The sequence below is a fragment of the Aedes aegypti genome, chromosome 3 (assembly GCF_002204515.2).
Source record: "Aedes aegypti strain LVP_AGWG chromosome 3, AaegL5.0 Primary Assembly, whole genome shotgun sequence".
In the NCBI taxonomy this organism is placed as follows: Eukaryota; Metazoa; Arthropoda; class Insecta; order Diptera; family Culicidae; genus Aedes; species Aedes aegypti.
In genome coordinates, this window is record NC_035109.1 from 292,241,417 (window position 1) to 292,263,940 (window position 22,524).

The 22,524-nt window shown below is 36.9% G+C and overlaps 1 protein-coding gene across 1 annotated transcript; it reads left to right on the forward strand.

Annotated features, from left to right (window-relative positions):
• Window positions 1–1,369: 1,369 nt before the first annotated feature.
• On the forward strand, window positions 1,370–17,351 carry LOC5566000. Its single transcript, XM_021855923.1, has 8 exons — window positions 1,370–1,617; window positions 2,214–2,330; window positions 2,391–2,495; window positions 15,100–15,492; window positions 15,552–15,944; window positions 16,014–16,367; window positions 16,426–16,585; window positions 16,646–17,351. The coding sequence occupies exons 1-8, from the start codon at window positions 1,513–1,515 to the stop codon at window positions 17,107–17,109; spliced, it is 2,091 nt and encodes a 696-aa protein (XP_021711615.1). The 5' UTR covers window positions 1,370–1,512; the 3' UTR covers window positions 17,110–17,351.
• Window positions 17,352–22,524: the final 5,173 nt, after the last annotated feature.

Consider the following 22,524-nt stretch of genomic DNA (forward strand, 5'->3'; position numbering starts at 1 on the left):
TTGATACGCTTCAAAAACAGATAGATTATATTCATATATTCTAAATCAAGGCCCGCCATGACATGTTTCTGCTGTTTTTCTTGGATCCGGAGAGTTTCAGTCAGTTCAGATCTGATGCCACGATGCTCACTGCATCCCCATACGACATGTTCGATATCCTGGTGAGCCACGCTGCAAGCTCAGAGATTGCTTTCTGAGAGCCCAATACGGTAGGTATGCGCATTTAACGAATAGTGATTGGACATAAGCCGACACATGACACGAATGAAATCACGGCTCATGCCCAACCCCTTAAATCAAAGTTTTTTCGACACCTGTGGAAATATGGAATGCAGCCATCTACCCATTTCTCCGTCTCTCCATTTCTGTTGCCAGCTGATCAAGGTCTCCCGACGGGCCAATGCAAAAAATCATCGAAGATGATTTGACGCCCGTAAACATCGCCTTCTTTAGCGCCTACCTTAGTCACGCAGACGCTTTCTCATTGCCCGGAATGGAGCGATGGGAAGGGGCCCAAGCTAGGGTAATAGTGTAAGGGTTTATTCACAAATTTCATAACGCAAAAAATGAGCATTTCTGACATCCAACCACCCCCTCGTAACGCATTTTGTAGGAATATTTTTCAAATTTTGTATGAGCTGTAACTTTTTCAGGATACCCACCCACCCCCTTTAGCGTTATGAAATTTGTGAATCGGCCCTAAGAGCGATTTGACAAAGCACTCAATGCTTGGCGTATTCTATTCATGAAAATTCGCTGAGTGGTTCACTGGCTTCATTGACCAGACAGCCTCCAGAGAGCTCAGACTGTCGGAAAGAATAAAGAAGTGCTCGGATGGGAGAGAACTGATGTACTGTAAGGCGTAATGTATCCAGGTGTTTAAAAGCGCTAATGGCTGTCGCAAACAAGCTCGCTTTCTGGTAGGGATATGTCGATTTGACATTTGGCTTGGGTCGTTTTCTATAGAACGGACCCAAGCTAAACGTCAAATCGTTTAATTCCTACCAGAAAGCGAGCCTGTTAGCGGCAGCCATTAGCGCTCGTATTAATTTCTCCCTCCCAGGTTACACCTTGCGATACAATGACGATCGTGGACCGCAACAGATGGGATGTTTTTCTTTGCTTGCTTTGATCGTGCTTCATTCTCAAATGAGAGCGAATTCTGCAACGCCTGGTATCAATACAAAAAGCGTCACAAGGGGGTGGGTGGGTGTCCAAAATGGCCAATTTAAGCGTTATGAAATATATGAACAAGCCCTTTGCTGGTTGAAAACAAAATCTAGTGAGCATTAGTAGTCCTATGTCAAAACTGCTCGAATTTCGAAAATTCGACCTAACCTTTGCAACCAAAACAAAAAACCCGAAACCCGATATGACATTTCATTGCTGTTTTCTAAAGTTGTCTGATCTGTTTGCAAGTGTTCGCCATAACATTACGGAAAAAATTCGTAATTTCGTGATCATTTTGTACGTTTTAAAGTGTGATTTTAATGCGATTCGAATCGCACAGCAATGACGGTTTGTCGTGCGTGTGGACAAGGTCCTCCCCTGAACGGTGCCCCGTTTGAGAGCTTCCAAAATCATGCTCGCATTTACCTTGCCCTGACGGCGATCCAGGTATCTACAGTGTTGGACAATATATTGGAGACTTTTTTGATTTTCCATACAAACTGGTCAACTTACTATACGTCAGTTACTATACGTATTAGATCTGAGTTATTTATGGACTGATTTGAATGAAATTTTCAGACGTAACTTGAACTTTTAACTTAATCAATCACGGTTTGATAAAAATGATAAATTTGTCGAATTTTAAAAATTTACATAACTTAGTAAATTTAAGGAATAGCTTTCTTATATGTTCAGCAAGCTTGTACATTTAAACGAGATGAACAAATTTGATATGGATAGTTTTTGAGTAGAGTTTCTATGTTTTCAGATAAATCGTTTATAATTTTTCATCGAAAATTTACTAAGTCAAATCGTTATAACTTTTGAGCTCGTAAAAGGATAAGGTAATTAAACATATATGGTAAAATTCAATTTATTTTTGATATGCTGTAAACCTTCATTCAAATCGGTTCATAAATAATTGAGTTATATCCTGTCAAAGTTGATCATTTTGTATGGAAAATCGAAAAAGTTGTAAATGTATTGTCCAATGTCTTCCCGGTAGTTCCAAAAGTAAATTATTGGATTGATGTCACTTCCAGCTCCACGATCACGAAGATCCGGACCGGCTGGAGCTGTGCTCGGATTGTGTGGACAAGCTGAGCGAGTTTGACCGCTTTCGGCATGTTTGCCTTCGGGTGCACTACGGACTGCAAGTGGTAAGAATCTGCCAAAGATAATCGGTTAAACATTCATAAAGTTAATTTTATGTGCTACAGAAAACTGAGCCGGAGCATGATCTGCTCAAAGACGAATATCAAGGCAAGGAGCAAGCCAGTTCTTCGGACGATGAGGTGGCAGGCGGAGAAGAACCACTGGAACTTGTAAGTTTTGTTTCTTTTGGCTTTACTATCTCTTTGTCGGCATGCAACACGCTCATTGAGGCCCATACTTATCGAATTGCATATATCTTAACTAAAAACTCCAGAAATCCTTAAGTATTCCAACGTTACTACCTCCAATATGTTCCACAGAGACTGTTCCAAATATTTTTCCACTAATTCTTTCACAGATTTCTCCATTTGCTACTCACAGAGGTCTTCCAAAGATTCCTACAGGAGTTGCGAAGTCTACAAGGGATTAATCCTCAGGTTTTGACGAAATTCGTTTAGAGGGTTTTCCAGGGAACCCTTTGAGGTTGTTCCAGAAGTTCATACGCCGGTACCTCTTTCAATATTTTTCATGGATTATTTTGAGCATTCATCCACGGTTTCTTCCAGGAATTCAATTAAATATTCTTCCATAAATTCCTCATGAAACTTTTTCAGCAATTTCTCCAGCATTTCGTCCAGGGATTACTTCTGCAACGCTTCCAAAAAATATCGAATAATTTCTCAAGCAAAATCTTCGTGGATTCTTTGAAAGTTATTTTAAAGTTTCGCAAACCGTTTGACGACCGAAGTCATCGGGATCGTCTACGTCACCCCCGAGTGCGGAAAATTTTATTTGGGTTGTCGATTAAACATTGAATTGCAGAGAGGTTTCAAATACAGAAATCAGTGAGTTTGTTCTAATATGAACCACTGCCAACGTATTATTCGTTGGTTCCAAAACGTCCAAACGTATCCTATGGCCTTCCCCATCCCATTAACATTCCACAATATCCTGTAACACCTATGAGAGGTCGTAGAGTTCTCTGCATCTTTCTTAAGAAGGTGTTTAATTATTCAGGGTGTCTACTACCTGGAAAAACCTGGAAAAATCAGGGAATTTTATTCAACCTGTAAAAACATGGAATTCTCAGAGAATTTCGATCACAATCAGGGAAATTATTTTGAGGCGGTGATTCATGGTAGAAAATTGTCAATACAAAGGATTTTTGCATCAAAGCCCAGAGCAACCATTATTTGCAAGAAAATTCTCTTCAACCGAAAAAAAAATTCGGCTGCGCCGCTATCAAAACGCTATTTGAGCTGTTCAATGAGGATCCTTTCGACTATGAAATTTTATCGACTTTCCAAAACATGATTGGCATTTTCAATATCTCTATACTTAATCAGTAAAAGAATAACATATCTAGCAGGTTGCAGGTAACAGGTTTCTTGTTAGATAATTGTTTTTATGCCAGTCTCTAAACAGTCTCTTTTTCAGTGAAAGGTCTCTGAAGTCTCTATTTTAATCAAAATGGTCTCTAAAGTTTTTTTTCTCTTATCTTGCTTGCAGATAACTTTGATGCAACATTTCTACTCATTCTCAAGAACAGCTTCAGCAATTATCCCAGTGGTTTCTCTAGGGAAATCATCTAAAATACTACCAGGAACTAATACAGGGTCCTCTCCAGAAATTCTTCAAGAAATTCCTCTACCAATTCTTTCAGTATTTTTTTAAGGATGCTTTAAGGAATTACTCTAGAACTTGCTTCATCCTTGTAATTTTCTCAGAGATTACTTTGAACAATATCCCAAAGACTACCCTAAACAGCAAAAAAGTCTCAAATTTACATGGCACGTACATTTATTATGATAATCATGTGAAACGAGTTATAACTGAATATTTAAGCAAACATTATGTAAACTGTCTCATTGCATTCGAAAATGCTTGCAATCTTGAGTGAAACTGAAACATTTCATGATCCATAATTCAACATTCGCCAATATTGCATGCTTTCTTGCATCTTGAAAGTGAAATTGCCAAGAAGAATGATCGGTTTACATGATTCTACGCTGAATATTCTGTCAAAAATAATGCACATGGATGGATCGACGGCTTGTCATTCCATGTGCATTATTTATGATTGAATTTTCAGCGTGAAAATCGTGTAAACCGAGCCGGTTTGCATGCAACAATCTTTGAAAGAAGACGTTTCGCGTTCAATATTAAGGATTTTGGTGGCAATGTTGGATATAATAGATGTGTTCATAGGTTTTATCATTGAATAATACATGAGCAATGGCCTGATTGAAGCTAAAATTACGTTACGTTTAAATCTAAGATTTTTTTGGTGTGTAGAACTTCCGTCAGATATTTTTTCACTAACTTTTCAAGCGAATCCTCCAGTCGGTACTCTGAGTAATCTTCCAAAGATTTTTATCCAAGAAAACTCGCAAGGTTAATTCTAGAGTTTTTGGTAAAATTCGTTCAAAGATTTTATTTTATTTTCAAGACACTCTGTCGCTACCAGAACTGCTTCATGCAAAATTTTGATTTTTTTTTAGTTTGATTAAAAACAAACAATTTTTGAAAAGTAATCTGGAATTTAAACAATTTTAAATTTTAAATGATGATTAACCCTCTTTTTTCCCATTCTTTTTTTATCACGAAATAGCATTTAAAAAAAAAAATGTTTGAACACATTGGGTGGCAAATGGGCTAAATTATTCGAAACCAGTCCAAGACATTACTTGTTTTTAAAAGAAAAATGATTGGTTATCAATAGTTTTACTATTGAAACAGTTAATTGAGTGTTGGGTTATTCTAATGTGTATAGAATCATATTATGTAACTATTGCATTGTATTTATCTTGTCTTAAGTTCGTCGAAAATCAATGGAGCTGGAAAAGAGAGGGTTAATTTAGAACTCGTGAACATTTTCGAATGAAATGTAACGATTCATAATTTATCTTAATTACTACATTTGAACGGTATACAGGTCGGACGCGATTAACCGGGGGCTTGATAATCCGTGCTTCTATTATCCTAAAAAAATGGATCCGGGGATCCTAAAGTTTTACGGATTATTTGTATCTATTTAGATGGGAATATACCTTTTCAAATATGTAGCAAATGACTTTTTTAACATTAATTATTATTAACACGATTATATGCCCATGAAGTTGTCTTAGGTAGTAACATGACCATTGCAGCTCTCAACTATTGAATGATGCGTTAATCTTGTCTAAGAGTGAAGGGTTAGTCCCAAATCTTTGACTTTGTTAACGGTCGGGGAGGAGGCAACCCTCATACAACTGTTTAGAATTACGAATTTGTGCGAATTGCTTAATGCTAATGCTAATTTATTTGACAATTCCCTGGATAATTTGAGGTTTCCAGAGATTAGAAAAAATCCAGGTTTAATTCTTATTGATATCCTAATCGATGATTTTTGTGGAATATCTCAATAACTCTCTTGAGACATCTATACATAATTTATTGCGGCTATCATGGAGGAAATACTAAGGTAGTTGATGGAAAAAAATCAGAATGAATTCCTGGGGAACCTAGTACTTTTTTGAGAAATTCCCGGAAGCATCTTTCGAGAGATTCGTGGTAGAAGCTCCGGAATAATTTATGGGATTATCCTTAGAAAAAAAAGTGTTGGTTTCTGGATAGCATTTCGAAAAAATCGGAGGAATTTCTTAGGAAGTCGGTATGAAGAACTCCTGAAGAAATCTTCGGAATAATATCTGGAGAAAAAATACCTGAATTAATGTCTGAACGCTGCATCAATTTGGGAATCCTTAAAAAAACTTATGGAGATAGGTTCAACATTGGTTTCTTTTTGTTTTCTTGATTCCTGTTTGTTTTTTCATTCCTGATATATCTCTTTATAAAAAAGAATGTCTTTAAAGTTTCTATTTTTAAAACACTTAGTCACTACTAGCCCCGATTTAAAGTCTGTGATCTAATTCCGGATGAGAAGCTCAAAGTTCAGCCAGATGCTCTGCTCAATCAAGAATTAAAATTTCATAGAATATGTTTCTAGTTACAGAACACAAAATTAGTACAAATGCGATCGAAGCGACCATCGAGTTAGTCATGAAAACCAACTTTTACTATGGTTCTCTAACTCAAATCGAGATATGACATATCGAGTAAGGGAGAGTTGGCTGTATATAATATACGCAAATATATTAGAGCAGCTTCCCCTCCGCTATTACAATAAAAATGTGAGATATCTCACTACTCATTTGAAATAGAAGCTTGAAACGAGCTTACCAATTCACAATCCATTATCGATTGAGCAGCAACCGGCAATTTTCAAACTTCATCGCCAATACGCTGATCTGCTTCATTTATCTCGAACGAACCGACTTCCCAAGTAACAATTATAGTTTTACGAATTACTTCCAGGGTGCTATAAATAAACGTTCATAAATCCACGGTCAAGGCACTGTTGCCTTCATCGCATCCCCCAAATCCTTTTGTAGATAAGAACGTGCCCAGTTTGCCCACTCTGAAAGAGGCTATGAAGTGTATATTTATGTCACACAAATAAAGCTAAATGGCATTAATGGTAGCTATTTTGAGGCCACCTGTTCTAGATGAATGTCGCTTCATCTCGAAAATGATAACGTCGATCTTGCTGGATTTATTCCAACGTAAACAAAACAAAATAAGATTGAAAACACGTCTGCGATAATTTATATATTAGTGCTTGTAATAACAAGTGAAGTGATTTATTATTATATAGTGCTCAAATCTTTAGTGCCGAGTGAGATTTACTGTGAAATGTGACGAAAAAGAAGTAAAATTGAGTATGTCCCCTCTGTAAGTGATATATATCTAGTTATTTGACATTTGCTAAAATAAACTACCAGGTGAAGAATGATTCGGCATTTGTGGATGTAAAATTGCCTTAATGAATGCTGATCGAAGATGATTCAGCTTTTTCTCCTTTTATGATAACTAAGCAGCATTCAACAAAGTTTGGCAGATTGAGGGTGCTGTTTTGAAGTATAGACGCAAAAACTATAAAAACAAAAATTAATTTTGCATTTTCACATTAAAAATGAGTGCTCTTCAGTAATAACGCAATTTTAGTGATGTTGTATTGGTGCGGCGAGTAACAAATTTGTAATGTTTTCGCATCTTAGGTGCCCAAATGCTGATTTGAGAAGTATAAATAAGGTAGGTTAGCAGAAACCAAGCGAAAATCATGTAGTTTAAAAGCAGCTTTCATGACAACAAGGTGTATTATATGAGTCTTTTATCATAGCCGTAACAGATAAGAGTCGTTCGGCCACGGCAAGCATTTTAAATAAGGTATTGTATGCTGCAATAAAGCTGGTTTTGTAGCCACAAAATTTTGACTTTATATTTTGCCTCTTGAAGGTTTTAAAAACAGCCATGAGTCGAATTACAACGTACCGTAATCCGGGGTAACATTGATAATTTTTGAATATTTCTTAAATATTTCGTTTGAAAATGCAAATGTTGCAAATTTTATATTTTTAAAACAAGTACTGTCACTCATAGCTCGTGACTATATACTGCATTTTGTTTTATGAAAGATTTAAGCATGTTTAAAAAATGTTTTAAGTGATTTTTTGATTTAGCTGATATGGGGTAACATTGATCACCTATGTAAACAACGTTCGGTAATATTGAAAATATCGTTACTTACTTAAATCATGACTCCCGAAGCCGAATATGAAGGCCAAACGCTTACAAGTCATCTACTTTTTGAGTTATTTTAAAATTAAAAACACTTCGAACCACGGAATACGCCTAAAGGTAGGCAATTTCCTAAGGGAATTCCATATTCTTTACAGTAATTTGTTAATGTTGCCTAATTGATCATACTTATGAAAGTTTTGACAACGGAATCGTTTTCAGCGATGCCATTTTTAGTAAGAACCGCATTTTCCTTGCTCATATCGTTTGCAGAAGTTATGTGAGACATGAATTTTTGGTATTGTCATCCTTACCCATTGAAATCATTGTTTCGAAAAGTTGACAAATGTACGCATAATGTAAAAGCAATTTTTGCAAAAATCCTCACTTTCATTTGCTAATGAATATAAGAAAGAGAAGCACCATTCGTAATTTGGAAATGTTCCATCAATAAATGATGATACGAACTTTTTACGAGATGAGTCATTCCGATCAATCTTACCCCGCTGATCAATGATACCCCGGATTACGGTATCATCTTTTGGCACTGTTAAATGTCGCCTCTAACTATTATAGCATTCACGTAATTGTTATAAAATATTCATAAATCCACATGAATGCTAAATCGCTGTTGAATTGTTACTTGGGCATGTTCACGTTTTTTTTCTGGAGTGTTTACCGTACAGCTTAAGTGGAGATTTGGATTGCACTTCGAGGGCGCATGTAGAGTAAGGTGGGGCAAAAGTTCGACCTTAGTGGTATAATCAAAGTTTTCAGGAAAACAATAGCAGTTAAAACAAAACAAATACCATACAGTGAACCTTCAACATATTGGATATAATTTTGTTGAACAAACTTGTGTCCAAATATTTACTCATGTTTAGTTATAACAGTAAGGTACAGTGGGGTAAGTGGATCATTCGTCAATATTAAGCATAAATACTTGAATATGTTTAATGTTTTCGCATCATTGCTTTGTTTTAGGTTATATACTTACGCCCACACTGATACTATTGCAAAACTGGTACTACATGTACACCAACACAAGCAAATTTGTTTGCTGCAAAAATTAATTTATTTGAAAATTGTTTTCCATCAATCAAAAATCCACTGTATCTCTGTCTAAAGTCGAATACTATTAGTTTTTTCGACACGTGGTGAGCATTTCAGTTCTAATTGAATGAATCACAATGAAAAATATGTGATTTTTATAAATAAATACAGATATATTGGACATGGTACACTTACCCCCACTTTTTAATGGGGCGGGGTAAGTGGATCAAGTGCTATTATCGTTTATTGGCAGACTGCTTACGATAATTTTAATAAGTTTCTGTATCCGCAAATGTTGTTTGCCCTTAACTTTATTCATTCCTAGCTTAAATTTGTCAAATTGAACAAAGAAAATTTGAATTAATCCACCTAAAAGTTTATTTTAACCTTTCTGGTATAAAAGAGTAATAATTTTCAAATTTATACGAAATTTTTCGTGGTTTATCTAAGCTAAGTTGTAGAAGAGCAAAATATACAAATTTTTCACTTGATAGCATATAATCGTACCTTATTTGAGCATATAAATTGTTCTAGACAGATGATACAAATATATGCATAAATAGAATAAAAGGATTTCAGTTTGTTATTGAAAAGTAAATGTAGCTAATATTTTTAAACTACGAGTGTTTTTATAAAACATCGTAAGGAATAATCTAACAATACTTCTATATAACTAATGTGTATAAATGGATGAATTTTCTCCAAATTATTCTAGCTCCAATATTTTTTTTTGTACGAATTAGTGTGAACTAATGTATAAAATATGTACATACATATATTTTGGTTAAATAAAGATACTTTTCAATTTCAAAGTATTAAAATTCAAATTACTAGCACTAATAACAAGAACGAGAGTAATAGCATTCATATTATACATAATTACACCACATTTGTTTTGAGAACAGATGTTTGTTATTGGTGATCCACTTACCCCACCATGGTGGGGCAAGTGGATCATTTGGCGCAAATTTTCAAGTCCCTCATATTCAAAACATAACAATCAGAAAAATCAAAATAAATGACGATTTGAAGAATATTAGTCCCTCATTTGTAATCCACAGAAAAAAGTTTGAATTACATTATTCACGTTAGCTGTACATAACAATGAAGTTGACTATTGATTTTTCTGTATCCACTTACCCCACGGTACCTTATCAAAATTTATTGTCTTATTCGAACTTTTGCCCCACCGGTGGGGCAAGAGTTCGAATCTAGTGTGGGGCAAAAGTTCGCTGGCTAAAACACAAAATATCGATCCTTTTATGACAGGCATACTTTACACCAGCCGTAAACTTAAGTTTGCCGAAAAATACACACTAAAATTTCATAAAAAATTGCCCAAAACCGGGTTAATTGTAATATACTCAAAAATAGCAGTTTTTCGCAAAACTAAGTGGAAATGTGAAATTTTGGTGACAGTTTTCACACGATCAAACAAATTTAACTAAATTTGAAGATAATATGTGGATTTTAGGCAATTTGAAATTTTTTCCGTGATTTTATACATGGGTCGAACTTTTGCCCCGCTGTTTCGAACTTTTGCCCCACTATGGGCCAAAAATTGTTTTCAAGCATTTATGCAAAATCTAATACACTTCAAAGCAACTTTATGATAGGCCTAGAAACGCCCTTACATAAAATATTGAAAAAGATTTTATCTTCAATTGGTTTTATGCAACGAAAGTTTGACCAAAAATTACAATATTCACGTCGAAAAACAACAAATAGTCATAACTTTTCCAAATCTCAATCGATTTTTATGATATTTGGAGTAAAAGTCTCTTACTTGAATAGCATTCGAACCACAATGACATTTATAAGATTTGTTTTGAATTGAGCTAGAAATCTTAAAAAGAAACTCTTACCCCACTCGAACTTTTGCCCCACTTTACTCTACTGGTTTAGCCATCACTTTCGCTGTTTCGACTTCCTGTATTTTTTTGTGCTTTCTGCATAATTCCATTGCGCATCGTAGTATTGCTCCCACCTTTCAATCACCTCACGCCCGTCCGTCACAATGATATCCCTAAAAATTTCGATTCGCAGCACGAGGTCTTAGCGGGACAGCGTTTTCATCTCTTGATCATCCATTGTTTAACTGTCCTCTAGCTGTCCTACAGATGTATTAGTCATGATAGATCAACAACAAAGATTTAAAAAAATAGATGTTTCCACTGAATCTTCCTCTAAAAGATTCTGAATCAGAAGAACGCTTCGTCTTCAACAATGCAGTAATTGCAGGCTGAAGGAGCTGGAAATACGAAGCTACTATCAAAAGTTCAACACATCTCACAAAGCCTTAGCAGGGTGTCTACTACCTGGAAAAACCTGGAAAACCTGGAATTATCAGGGAATTTTATTCAACCTGGAAAAACCTGGAATTCTCAGGGAATTTCGGCTACATTCAGGGAAATTATTTTGAAACAGTAATAGATGGTAGAATATGTAGTTTTTGTGACAGAAAATCTCCTTAACCATATTTTTTTTCGGCTGCGCTGCTATCCAAAAGCTAGTTGACATGTTCAGTCCTTTTAACGATTTTTAATTAATCAGCATAAAACATGTTTAGACAAGGAATCAGAACTTAAGATTGCTAAATTAGTAAATTACAGTTCCGGTTGTGTGTCGTGAGCAGTTAGTAAGTTGAAAACATAAAAAAGAACAAAATTGTGTTTTCGTCTATTATACAAAATAATTGGAAAAGAGCAAAAATAACAACAGGCAAGAAAAATAGTACATTTCTCAGTATTGATCACTATTTCCATGCAAGTCTCTATTTTTGATTATGATCTCTAAAGTCTCTATTTCAATAAAAAAATATTTCTAAAGTCACTTTTTCAATATGCTTGCAGTGAATCCTGGTCTGACAAAATTCTAGAGGCTTCAGATAAACCTACAAAACCTTTTAGGCGATTATTCCACAATTTCTTAATGATATTTTTCTCAGATCTCGAGGAATGCTTCAGGAATTCTAGTAATTTCTCCAGTGATATATTCTTGAATACTTTCAGATATTTCTTCAGGGATGCTTCCTGTAATTTTTCAATAGATGCTTAGAAGAATTTCTTCAGGATTTGGTCCAAAAATCCTAGAGGACTCTAACGCTTCCACAAAAGTTTATTCCAGAGTTTTCGGGCATTTTCATAAGGTTTTTTTTTAATATTCATCCACGATCAGAGATTGAATCCTGAGAAAATTGAGAGAATCTCTCACGTATCGCTCTCTGTAACTATCATAACATGCTGCACATTATGAGAGACTGTTTATCGTATACTGCTACAAGTTTGATCAGATTGGGGGGATAGTAGTGCATGATAAAACCCCTCTAAATATGCTCCAAGCCTGGGGGACACTGATGTTATTGGAAGTTCGTGGATTGTTTATCGTGCCAGTAAAGAAAAACACCTATCCCCAACGGTAAACAAGCGAGAAAAAGGGATTTTATCATCGCTCTCTCGTTGGGGCTCTCGCTCGCTGCTTCCATTTATCAGACTTGTTACACCTTGCGATACAATGACGATCGTGGACCGCAACAGATGGGATGTTTTTCTTTGCTTGCTTTGATCGTGCTTCATTCTCAAATGAGAGCGAATTCTGCAACGCCTGTCCACGATTACTTTCATGAATTGCTTCAAAAGCCCTTCAGGCATTTTTCGATGGTATCAATTAAACATTTTTCCCAAGAATTCCTCGATGAATTTGATACTAAGATTCCTCATTGAGTTCCTCCATAAACTTTTCTTGGAATGTCTCCTGCAAAATATTGTTGCTGTGGTTCAAACATTTCTTTAAAAACATTTCTGAAAAAATACTCAATCTCCATGGATTCTTTAAAACTTTATCCAAGGTTCAATGATTCGGTCAGATTTTCTCCAATTATTTTCTTCAAAACGTCTTGTAGGACATTATTTGGAGATTCTTTTTTTTTTAAATACAGTTTTTTAAGGCACTCTGTGCTCGTGGCCACTACTGTGCCGGAATCAGTTGATCTGTAGCTTCTTTACCGATACAGATCTATTTCAACTTATCTATATTTACATCTACTTTTTCACTCTCTCCTACTCTTTTACTCTCACACCGAGCAGGTAGGAGAGAGCTCTGCTGTTAGTGAGGCTAGCTGCCTGCGAAGAGGGTCAGTTTGTCTGAGTCACCATCTGATACTGACGGAGGATGGATGTGCTCCCCAAAGCACGGTTCTCCGTGAGGCGTCTTCTGGTGGCTGGACGGGTTTTTTTGTGGAGGGGCTGGGAATCGAACCCATGACCTTCCGCTTATGAAGCGAAAGCGTAACCTCAAGGCTACAGACCCCCCTATTTGGAGATTCTTATATTTTTTTATATTTTAGGAAATTTTTCATCAAACATTTAGGAGGTCTTTTAGAGATCCTCGAAGGAATTTAACAAGGCGTACTTAGAACTCATACAAGTTTCATCTGAGGTTACTCCAGAATTTTCTTTCGAAATTCAGCGTATATTTTTTCTATATTTTCTCCAAAATAATTTAAAAATTTTCCTTGAAATTTGGATAAATGACTAGAAAATATATTTAAAGAATTCATTGGGAAATTAAAAAAATGGGATTCCTAAAGGAATTTTGAATTACTAAAGGTAAACGTAAATGCTGGAGGAAGTCCTAAAGAAATCAATGAAATAATTTTTCTATGGATGATTCCTGATGTGGTTACCTTTAGAAAAAATCAAGATTGAATTAAAAAAGGTATTCAAAACGAAATTTTTGGAAGAAATACTCAGAAAGTTCGTGAAAAATTTCAAAACAAACTCCTGAAGAGATGTGCGGAGTAATATGTGAAAGAAATCTGTAGTAAAGCGAACTGTTATACTTGTCGTAATGTCATGAGAAATTCCAAAAAGGGCTTTAGAATTTTACTTAGAAAAATGTCTGTTCAACGTAGCATTTGAACTCCCATCTCGTGCTTCCTGTTACGTATCTCTTAGTATGCATAATACATGTATGGTCTCGTTTTTTTTTAAACTGAGAGGTCTCTAAAGTTATTATTTCAAATACGATCATACTACCAGCTTGGATTTTCCCAAAGAAAAAATGCAAAACACTCTCCAGAAGTCCATAGATCTGTATTCCATTTTAAGGGACTATTTTTTTCATATCTAACTTTGAGATGGCTAAAGGCCGTTTCAGATCATTTGATAACATTCTGGATTTTCGTGGCAAATAAACAAAAATCACCAAATTTTTTTATTGTTTTTTTTTTACATAAATTTATTTTCGAAGATACCTTTCATTTGAAGAAAAAAGTTTTTAGTCATCTTAAATTCGTTTATTTTGGGGAATTTATTCAAAATCTGGAAAACCTGGAAATCTCAGGGAATTTTATTTCTGTAAATGAGTAGACACCCTGCTTAGAGCCGTCATACGAAATATGCAGAGATAGGAAAAAAGGATTTTTCGTTGGATGGACGTGAGATGATCGAAAGGTGGAATCAGTACCACGCTACCTCTCCGGTAGAAGCTCCGTTTCCCAGGTGCTGACTATAAGTCAGTGCAGACATATGGCCAACCTCTCCGCGCCCATCTTGATAAGTTTAGCTCCGATACTATTCTTACCAGCTGTCCTAATGTTCTAGAGCTGATAAACGGCATCCTGAACATGCCTCAACATGGGAGCAAGTTGCTTTCCTTTGTTCGCTAGCAATCACCTTCGCTGTCCCGACCCTTTGTACTTTGACTTCCGGTGCTCATCGTAGTACTGCTTCCACCTTTCAATCACCTCGCGTTTACCCGCCAAGATGATGTCCATTGTTTGATTGTCCTCCAAGACATATAGATAGTCATGATAGGTCATGCTGTACTAGGACGATATTAGGAGCTGCCCATTTACTTCACAAAATATACGCCTGTAAAACAATTTCATTAATAAATTATGAACCTAATGTTAGCGAAGATACCATTCTCTCATAAATGAATTTAATTGATAACAGATCATCGTCCAAGGCAATTAGTTTTGGCCTTAGTCGCTCATGGCTTCAACATTATTCCGTCAGTAATATCAATGCCACACAATTATCTAAATCTTCCTATCACACGACCGAAGTCTGTACTAATCACCGCCATCCACCGCCACAGGAGGACGATGAACTCGGCTTCGAAGAAGTCAACATCGACGAGGAATGGGCCGAACTTAAGCACGATCCGCATGTCACTGGTAATGCTTCTTGGCAGAACCCTTCCGTTATTCTGACCATTGAACCGAATGTGCCCGACGAGGCCGAGTATGTCACAGGCGACATAGGGCCTCGTTACTTCAGCGCAGATATGTTGGTGGAGCTACTTCAGAGTTCGTCCGCTGGCCGGCATATTATGGAAAGCAGTTCCCTGGGACCTCTTTCGAAGGATAGCCGAAATGATTTGGTTGGCATTATTATCGACCGACACTACGAAATGAGACTGCCAACGATAGAGGAAGTTCTGAAACAGTATGCTGAGGCTATAACGGCTCTGTTTCCGTATGAGATTCAGGTACCTTTTTGTAGCTTTTGTCCAATTCGCACTTGCTTATGGTGCGCCTTTACTTTCAGGACATGTACTTTATCGCTCGTGGTGGATGTCGAAGAAATCACAGCGGAAAGCTGTACAATCGCATTGCCAACAACAGGAAAAAGAGGGCCACATATCTGCAATTCATTGAAACCATTTCGGGAAATCCCCAGCAAGTGGTCGAGCCTCCTCCGAAACCAAGCTCGAAATCATATTTTCTAAGCGCTAGAGTTTTGGAAAGCTTACTCAAAACGACAATTGTTGGCCGAAAACTTCTAGAAAATGCATCGCTGGGCCCTTTATCGAAGGATAGCCAAAACGAGCTCGTTACCATCATAGCCAATCGTCACTTGGAACTCAAGTTTCCGACAAAAAAGGATGTTTTGAAGCAATATGCTGAGGCGGTAACAGATCTGTTCAAACATGAAACCAAGGTATTGGAAGAATCATCGAGAAGGTTGTTTGAAATCGATTTAGATATCACGATGTATCATTACTTGTAGGAAACCTACTTCATTGCCCGTAACGGCACCCGTCGAAATCATGGCGGAAAACTTTACAATCGCATTTCGAATATGCGCCAAAAAGCATACAAACGTGAGTTGTACGAAGAACGACATCTTGCGACTGTATCGCAAAGAACTAGCAATCCAGCTAAGAAGATTGCTGTCGAAAAACCCGCTTATGACTGGGAAATGGCTTGGTTGAAACTCAACTCCGCACCTTGGGATACAGCTTTGGAACTATGGACGAGGACTTTCTCAAGGAGGAAAGACGAACTAACCAATGCTGAGAAAACACCGGAGTTACTGAAAAAGTATGAGTACCTCTACCGCAGTGAGCTCGGCTACCAATTGGTCAGTTCTGGTTTGTGATCACTTTCGAACGTTAAAACCTAAAAATCTTTTCTTTTAGATAGAAATCGATTTCAAACAGCTCGCCGTCGGAGATCATGAAGGGCTTCGGAAGTGGAGTTCAATTCTACCGAGTCTAGTGGCGCATCTAAGTCGATCCTATCAAGACGATCACTCTAAAGCTATAGCCGAACATTTGAGCTCCAACGAACTGGACCAAGGTATTTTTCATGTAATTCCAGCACTTGTCCCCCCAGTAACAACCTCTCTTCCAATTGTAGATTCCATGATCTGCGGAGTACTAATGCTTCTGAATCACGAACTGCTTCCAACGAAAGTGAGGAAGAACTTTAAGCCGTCGGTCCTCACAGCCCAGCAAGACGTAATCCTGATCGCGGAAACGGACGACCAAGTGAAGGCCAAGCTGGCAGAGTATGAAACGATGTACGCTTCGTATGAGTTGCCCATCGTACCGAAACTGGTGTTCAGAGGGAAAAACATCCGCGAGTTGACCGGTCCGTACGAAGTGCACTACAAGGGAGTCGTCTATCGGCTCGATTCGGCGTCCCGAGCCGTGGATGTGCTGGTAAAGTTCAGCACCGTCTTCGGGTTAGAATATTCCAGGATTTGTCGCCTGATCTGGATCTTCATCTGTTCGTTCATTTACGATTTGCCGACTGCGGAGCACTACGAGTCTATCAACAAGCTCAAACGGTTGCTTGAACCGAGTTTGCCGGTGTGTTGAAGGCAGAGGATAATTGGGTAACTTCAGGGCGTGTTTTGTCCTTTTTCTATGATGAATACAGCTGTAATTCCTTCGATCGGCCGTAACTTCGAGACTATCAAATAGCGAATACCTGATACTTAAGTCAATACCTACAAGTAAGTGAAAATTACTAAATAATTTTAAGAGATAAATCTCCATCTGGTCAGAAGACTACACCAAAAATACAAGTTTGAAACGGATAAAAAGCCGATCCACTCAAATAGAAATGAACAATCTCCAATCATTTAGTTTGCTTCGCTGATGATCGTGATGGTCACTCGCTCAATCTAAAAACGTTCGTCTCATTTTCCAACTGAGATTTTCCCATGTAAGCGTTCTATGAATTTTCAACGTTTAAACGCATCACTCAATTGATCTGCTTTCAATTTCCATCTGAATTTCTTTCAATTCAGATTTGTTCAATTGAGTTGTTCAGCTCACTTACTTTATGTAAACTCAGTATTGAAGTGAGTTGCTACACTCAATATAATCCAAACGTCATTGTTACGTGAAAACATACGTGGTTTTTTTTCCATCGCACTTTTCACGTAGCTCTTACGTAAATCATAGGTAGCCCAGAATAAACGCATGAACTTTTGGACTTAGTCCTTTCCACCGGCGCTACACGTAAGAGCTACGTGGATTTTTCGGTAGCCGTTACGAAGCGTTATAATAGGACCTAGATGGTTTTGCATAAAATTTAACTGGAATAAAGACCACCCATACCTCTAATAGGCTTTGGAAGAAAACTAATTCCCAATTGGAAAATGTAAACAAACCTAAAAGATTGTGATATTTTTATATTCAATCTGAGCATTGTGAATCCTGTTTCAAAAATGTGAGTTTGTTCTGTCTTCGTGTAGCCTTCGCGTGCTATAATTGATAGAGGTTATAAATCAGGTATAAAATATGAAGTAATGCAGGGATTCATCGGTATTCAAAGCATATTTACCTTGAAATCAATCTAACACAGAGTTTAAAGTTCAGCAGCTTCTGAAGTTCTTCAAAAACCAAGCGGGCGCCATCTTAGGATTTGTGCTCAACACCGAATGTACGTACAATATGCAGATGTCAAAATGAACTTAGGCACCTACGTGAATTTCACGTAAGTGCGATAGGTAACTTCAGTAACAATTACCGATTCACTCTTTGAAGGTTATGAATGGCTTAGTGATCTTTGTCTTAGTCAGGTGAATTGGAGGCAAAATGAATTTGGAATGATCTACGTGATTTTTCACGTAGCAATTACGTTTGGATTTTTTTGAGTGTAATTTCACTTGTCGCATAGGCTCATTCAGGGCTGGTAGCAGGTTTTTTTTAGAGAACTGGTCTCTATTTTATTGCAAGTCACTCGACAGTCTATGTTTTACGGAAGTTCTCTAAAGATTCTATTTTAATCAAAACTGTTTCTAAAGTCTCTTTTTTCTTTATTCTGCACACTGCTTGCAGTGGATCCTGCTGCATATTCTGTAGGTTCTAGAAAAATCTTCAGAGACTATTACTCGACTACTTTACTACTTCAGGAATTTGTTCTCAGATTCCTAGATGTAACGCTTCCGAAATTTTTCTAGTCACCTCCACAAAGATTTCTTCTGGCATACTTTCAGGAACTCCAGTGATTCACCACCAAGTCATCTAAAACTTCTTCCAGCTGCGTTTGAAAGCATGCTTGCTTAGAGAAATTTATTCAGATTTTGCTCCATGAAATCCTCAAGCACTCCAACATTTCTACCTCTAGTTATTTTCACAAGGATTACTGTGAAAGTTTTCCCAGAGACTTTCTCAGGGTTTCCTCCAGATAGATATATTTAACTAGTTCTTCCAATGGTTTCCCCAGTTGGCACTTTAGTAAATCTTCCGAAGATTCTTACAGGAGTTCTTACAAGAAAATCCACAGAGAATGATTCAGAGTTTTTTTTTTTTTTTAAGAATTCGTTTTGGAATGTTTCCAGGATCTATAACAATTAAAAAATTATTTGTATTTCGCGTGAGAAATTTCAAACCCACCACCCCTCCATTCCCCGCAAACCCTTCAATTCAATTGACAGCCTTCCATGCATTTTCATATAGATTCAATCAAAAGCTCATCCACAACTATCCCAGGAATTGCTCCAAAAACTCTTCCAGGGATTAGTCGAGGATATATGTTAAGAATACGACGTGGAATTCGTCATGAAGTTGCTCGAGACATTTCTCAACCCATTTCTCCAACATTTCATTCAAGGATTACCTCTGAAGTTCTTCAAAACAATTTTTTAAGAAAAATATCAATGGTTTCTTCATATGTTCATTTAACACTTCAGTCGTCGCGCTGTTGTATTTTATACAACACAGGTGAAAAAACCTCGCTTTTCGTGCTCAGCATCAGCGTGGTGCTTTTGGCGATGGCCAACCGCGTGACGACTGAAAGGTTAAGGTTTCACACCATCTAATAATACAGCAATTATTCCCGTAATTCGTCCGATCACTCTTACGCAAAGTTCTTCAGGAGTTTTGTTCGATTATTTTCTAGGGATTCCTGCATAATATTTTCCAAATTTTTGTTGATTTTTTGTTCAATTCAATTAGCAACTTATCTTCTAGTCCAGGAGATCTTTCAGAAAACCTAGTAGGGGTTGAGGAGGTTAGAAGCAAGGGGTACAAATAGCATAGCATAACATTAACGACTGTACAAATCGTGGGTGGCTATACAATGCTCAACTGATTCCGCAAATCGATAAGCCTTGCATAAATAACTAATTCACTTTTGTAGCATATTGCGGACAGCTCATGAAAAGCATAACCAGGAAAGTCAAGCAATTATTTAGACTCACGCATTAGAGATGCGCCTAAGCTAGTTAAGCATTCTAAATATTGACGAATATTTGTGATAATTGCCTATAAAATACACCTCTAAATTCAAAGTAGTGAGTGTATGGAATTTGAAGAAGCTCTTAGAGAGTTTTGTGGTTGAAATGTTAAAAAACCTTGAACAACAAATTTGTAGGAAATCCTAGAAAATGCCTGGGGATCATATTGATTGAATTCTTGAAGATGTTGTAAACGGGAATCTTTGTGGAAGTCTTGAGAAAAAAAAATTAATAAATTACTAGAGGTCTCAGTATTTCTTGAAAAGTTTGTGAAATAATATTTGGAGGAATTGCTGATGGTAAATTATGTGTTTTTCCTCAGAATGTGGAATTCTTGTATTCTAAAACGGAACACTTGGAGGAATTTTTAAAGGGTTCGTAAAAATCACTAAATGAACGCTTGAATTTTTTTTTGGAGTTTTATCTGAAGCAAACCAATACGCACAGTAATACTTATCATAATGTCATGAGGAATTACCAAAAAATATCTTGTAAAATTCTTAGAGATCTCTTTTAGGATTTTTTTTGATTCCTGTTTGGTCTCTTCAAGGCAAGAGGTCTCCGACGTTTCTATTTGCAAGACAGTTGTCCGCTACCAGCCCTGATTCATTAACGCTGAAGGGGGGAGGTGGATGTCAGGGTGTTTTGTGTATTTTGGACAGTGCGTCATGCGTATATATTTAAGCCATCTCCATTTGATTTTGCCCTAAATGGCCAAATTATATACGCGTAACGGTCTGTCCAAAATACTTTGATTTCCCTACAGCTAATACAAAGATCAAAGAATATTATTATAACAAGCGTTACGAGAGGGCGGAAATGGAAATTTTCAGCATTTTGATCTTTTTAATGGTCGAAAGGTGAAAGTTGCATTTCAACAAACACCTGGATTGCATATTTCAGTGCTGGGCATACGCTGTTGTATCATCCGATGGTCTGTCAGGCTTTACAGAAACCCCTGTGCGATGCAAAAATGAGGCGAATTTAAGTTTCTTTTCTAAGGAGTAAAAATTAAACTCGCACGATTGAATGGCATCGGAATTGGAGGATTTCTTGTAGTATTCTTGTTACGCTCACCTTTACTCACACTTCAAAAGCAATCTTTAGTGACCCGCCCGAACAAAACAGGTCTTGCAGTGCTGTGATGGCTCTATTTTTGAAGGAATCTTCCTCATTGTGTTTTCGGTCGCAACTTCCTCGCTCATATCTCGTTGCTTCTCTGCTTGGTATTTTTTTTTATTAATTTCTCCACCATTTGCTCCAGGAAATCATTGAGCACTTCAACGCTTCTATCTCTAGTAATTTCAACTGAAATTTCCCTAAATATTTTTCCAGGGATCAGTACAAGATTTGATACAGAGATGTTTTCACTAATTCTACCACCGATTTCTCCAGTCATTACTCTAGGTAGGATATCTTCCGAAGATTCGTACAAGAATTATTGCTAGAACAGGTTCAATCCAAAGTTTTTGAATAATTCAAATCGTTTTGGTAGTTTTACATCGAACCACACGATAATTCACATACAAGACGCAATGCGAGACAAGACTTAAAACTTACCGATCTTACAATCGTAAGTAAAATTGTAATAGCGGTAAATGTTATGTCTTGTCTCGCGTTGTGTCTTGTATGTGTCGTTTAGTTGTTACGTTAGCACACAGCACGCAATCAATTAACGACAATTTCTCCAGGAGTTCCTACGCTGATTTGTCTAAACATTTTCAGTATTTTTCTCATGGATTTCTTCAAAAACTTATCCACAGTTTCTCCTATGGATTTCTCAAAAGATGTGACCAGTTATTCGTTGTGAATTTATGAATTTCTCCAGCATTTGATCCATGGATTATTTCTGAAGCTCTTCCAAATATTTCTAGAGTAATTTCTCAAGTAAAACCTCCATGGAATCTCTAGAGGTTAATCACTTCTTTCAATGTTTTGAATAGGAAAAAAGTACTCCAAATTGCTTGTGGAAACTTGTCTAAATTGAACAATTTCGTATTACAAAAGTTTGATTGTATTGCTCATTACATCCTAAGTTGGACCGTCACACAAGTGTGCACGCTGCTTCAAATTGTGATAGCAGGCTCAGTGATACGTTGAATCCTGTTGGTGTCTTCGGTGCACTGATTCCTTGCAGTTCAAGGAGCAAGTGCACAGAGGCATTGAAAAAATAACACTCAAAGTTGGAAGATTGCTTTCTCATACAAATGTTCATAACTTTCTAGTACATTTCAGCACAGCACAACCGCGCACAATACTCATTTTGCTACTATTGATCAGCAAAAAATATAAACTAATATAATTCATGTTATGCAGCTGTTATTGGGCTTCAAAGTGCAAATAGTTCATATGCCTTCATTTTTCAATGTGGGACTACACTAACTTGATATTTTTACACAACATTTTCAAACAAAGTCTGTTAATTTTTATATGTATGGTAAACTGCCCATAACTGCATATTTGTCACATTCGACATTTTTGACAATTCCGGGTTCATACCGTGGAGTCATCAAATCATAAACACTTTCGACCAACTTACGGAATC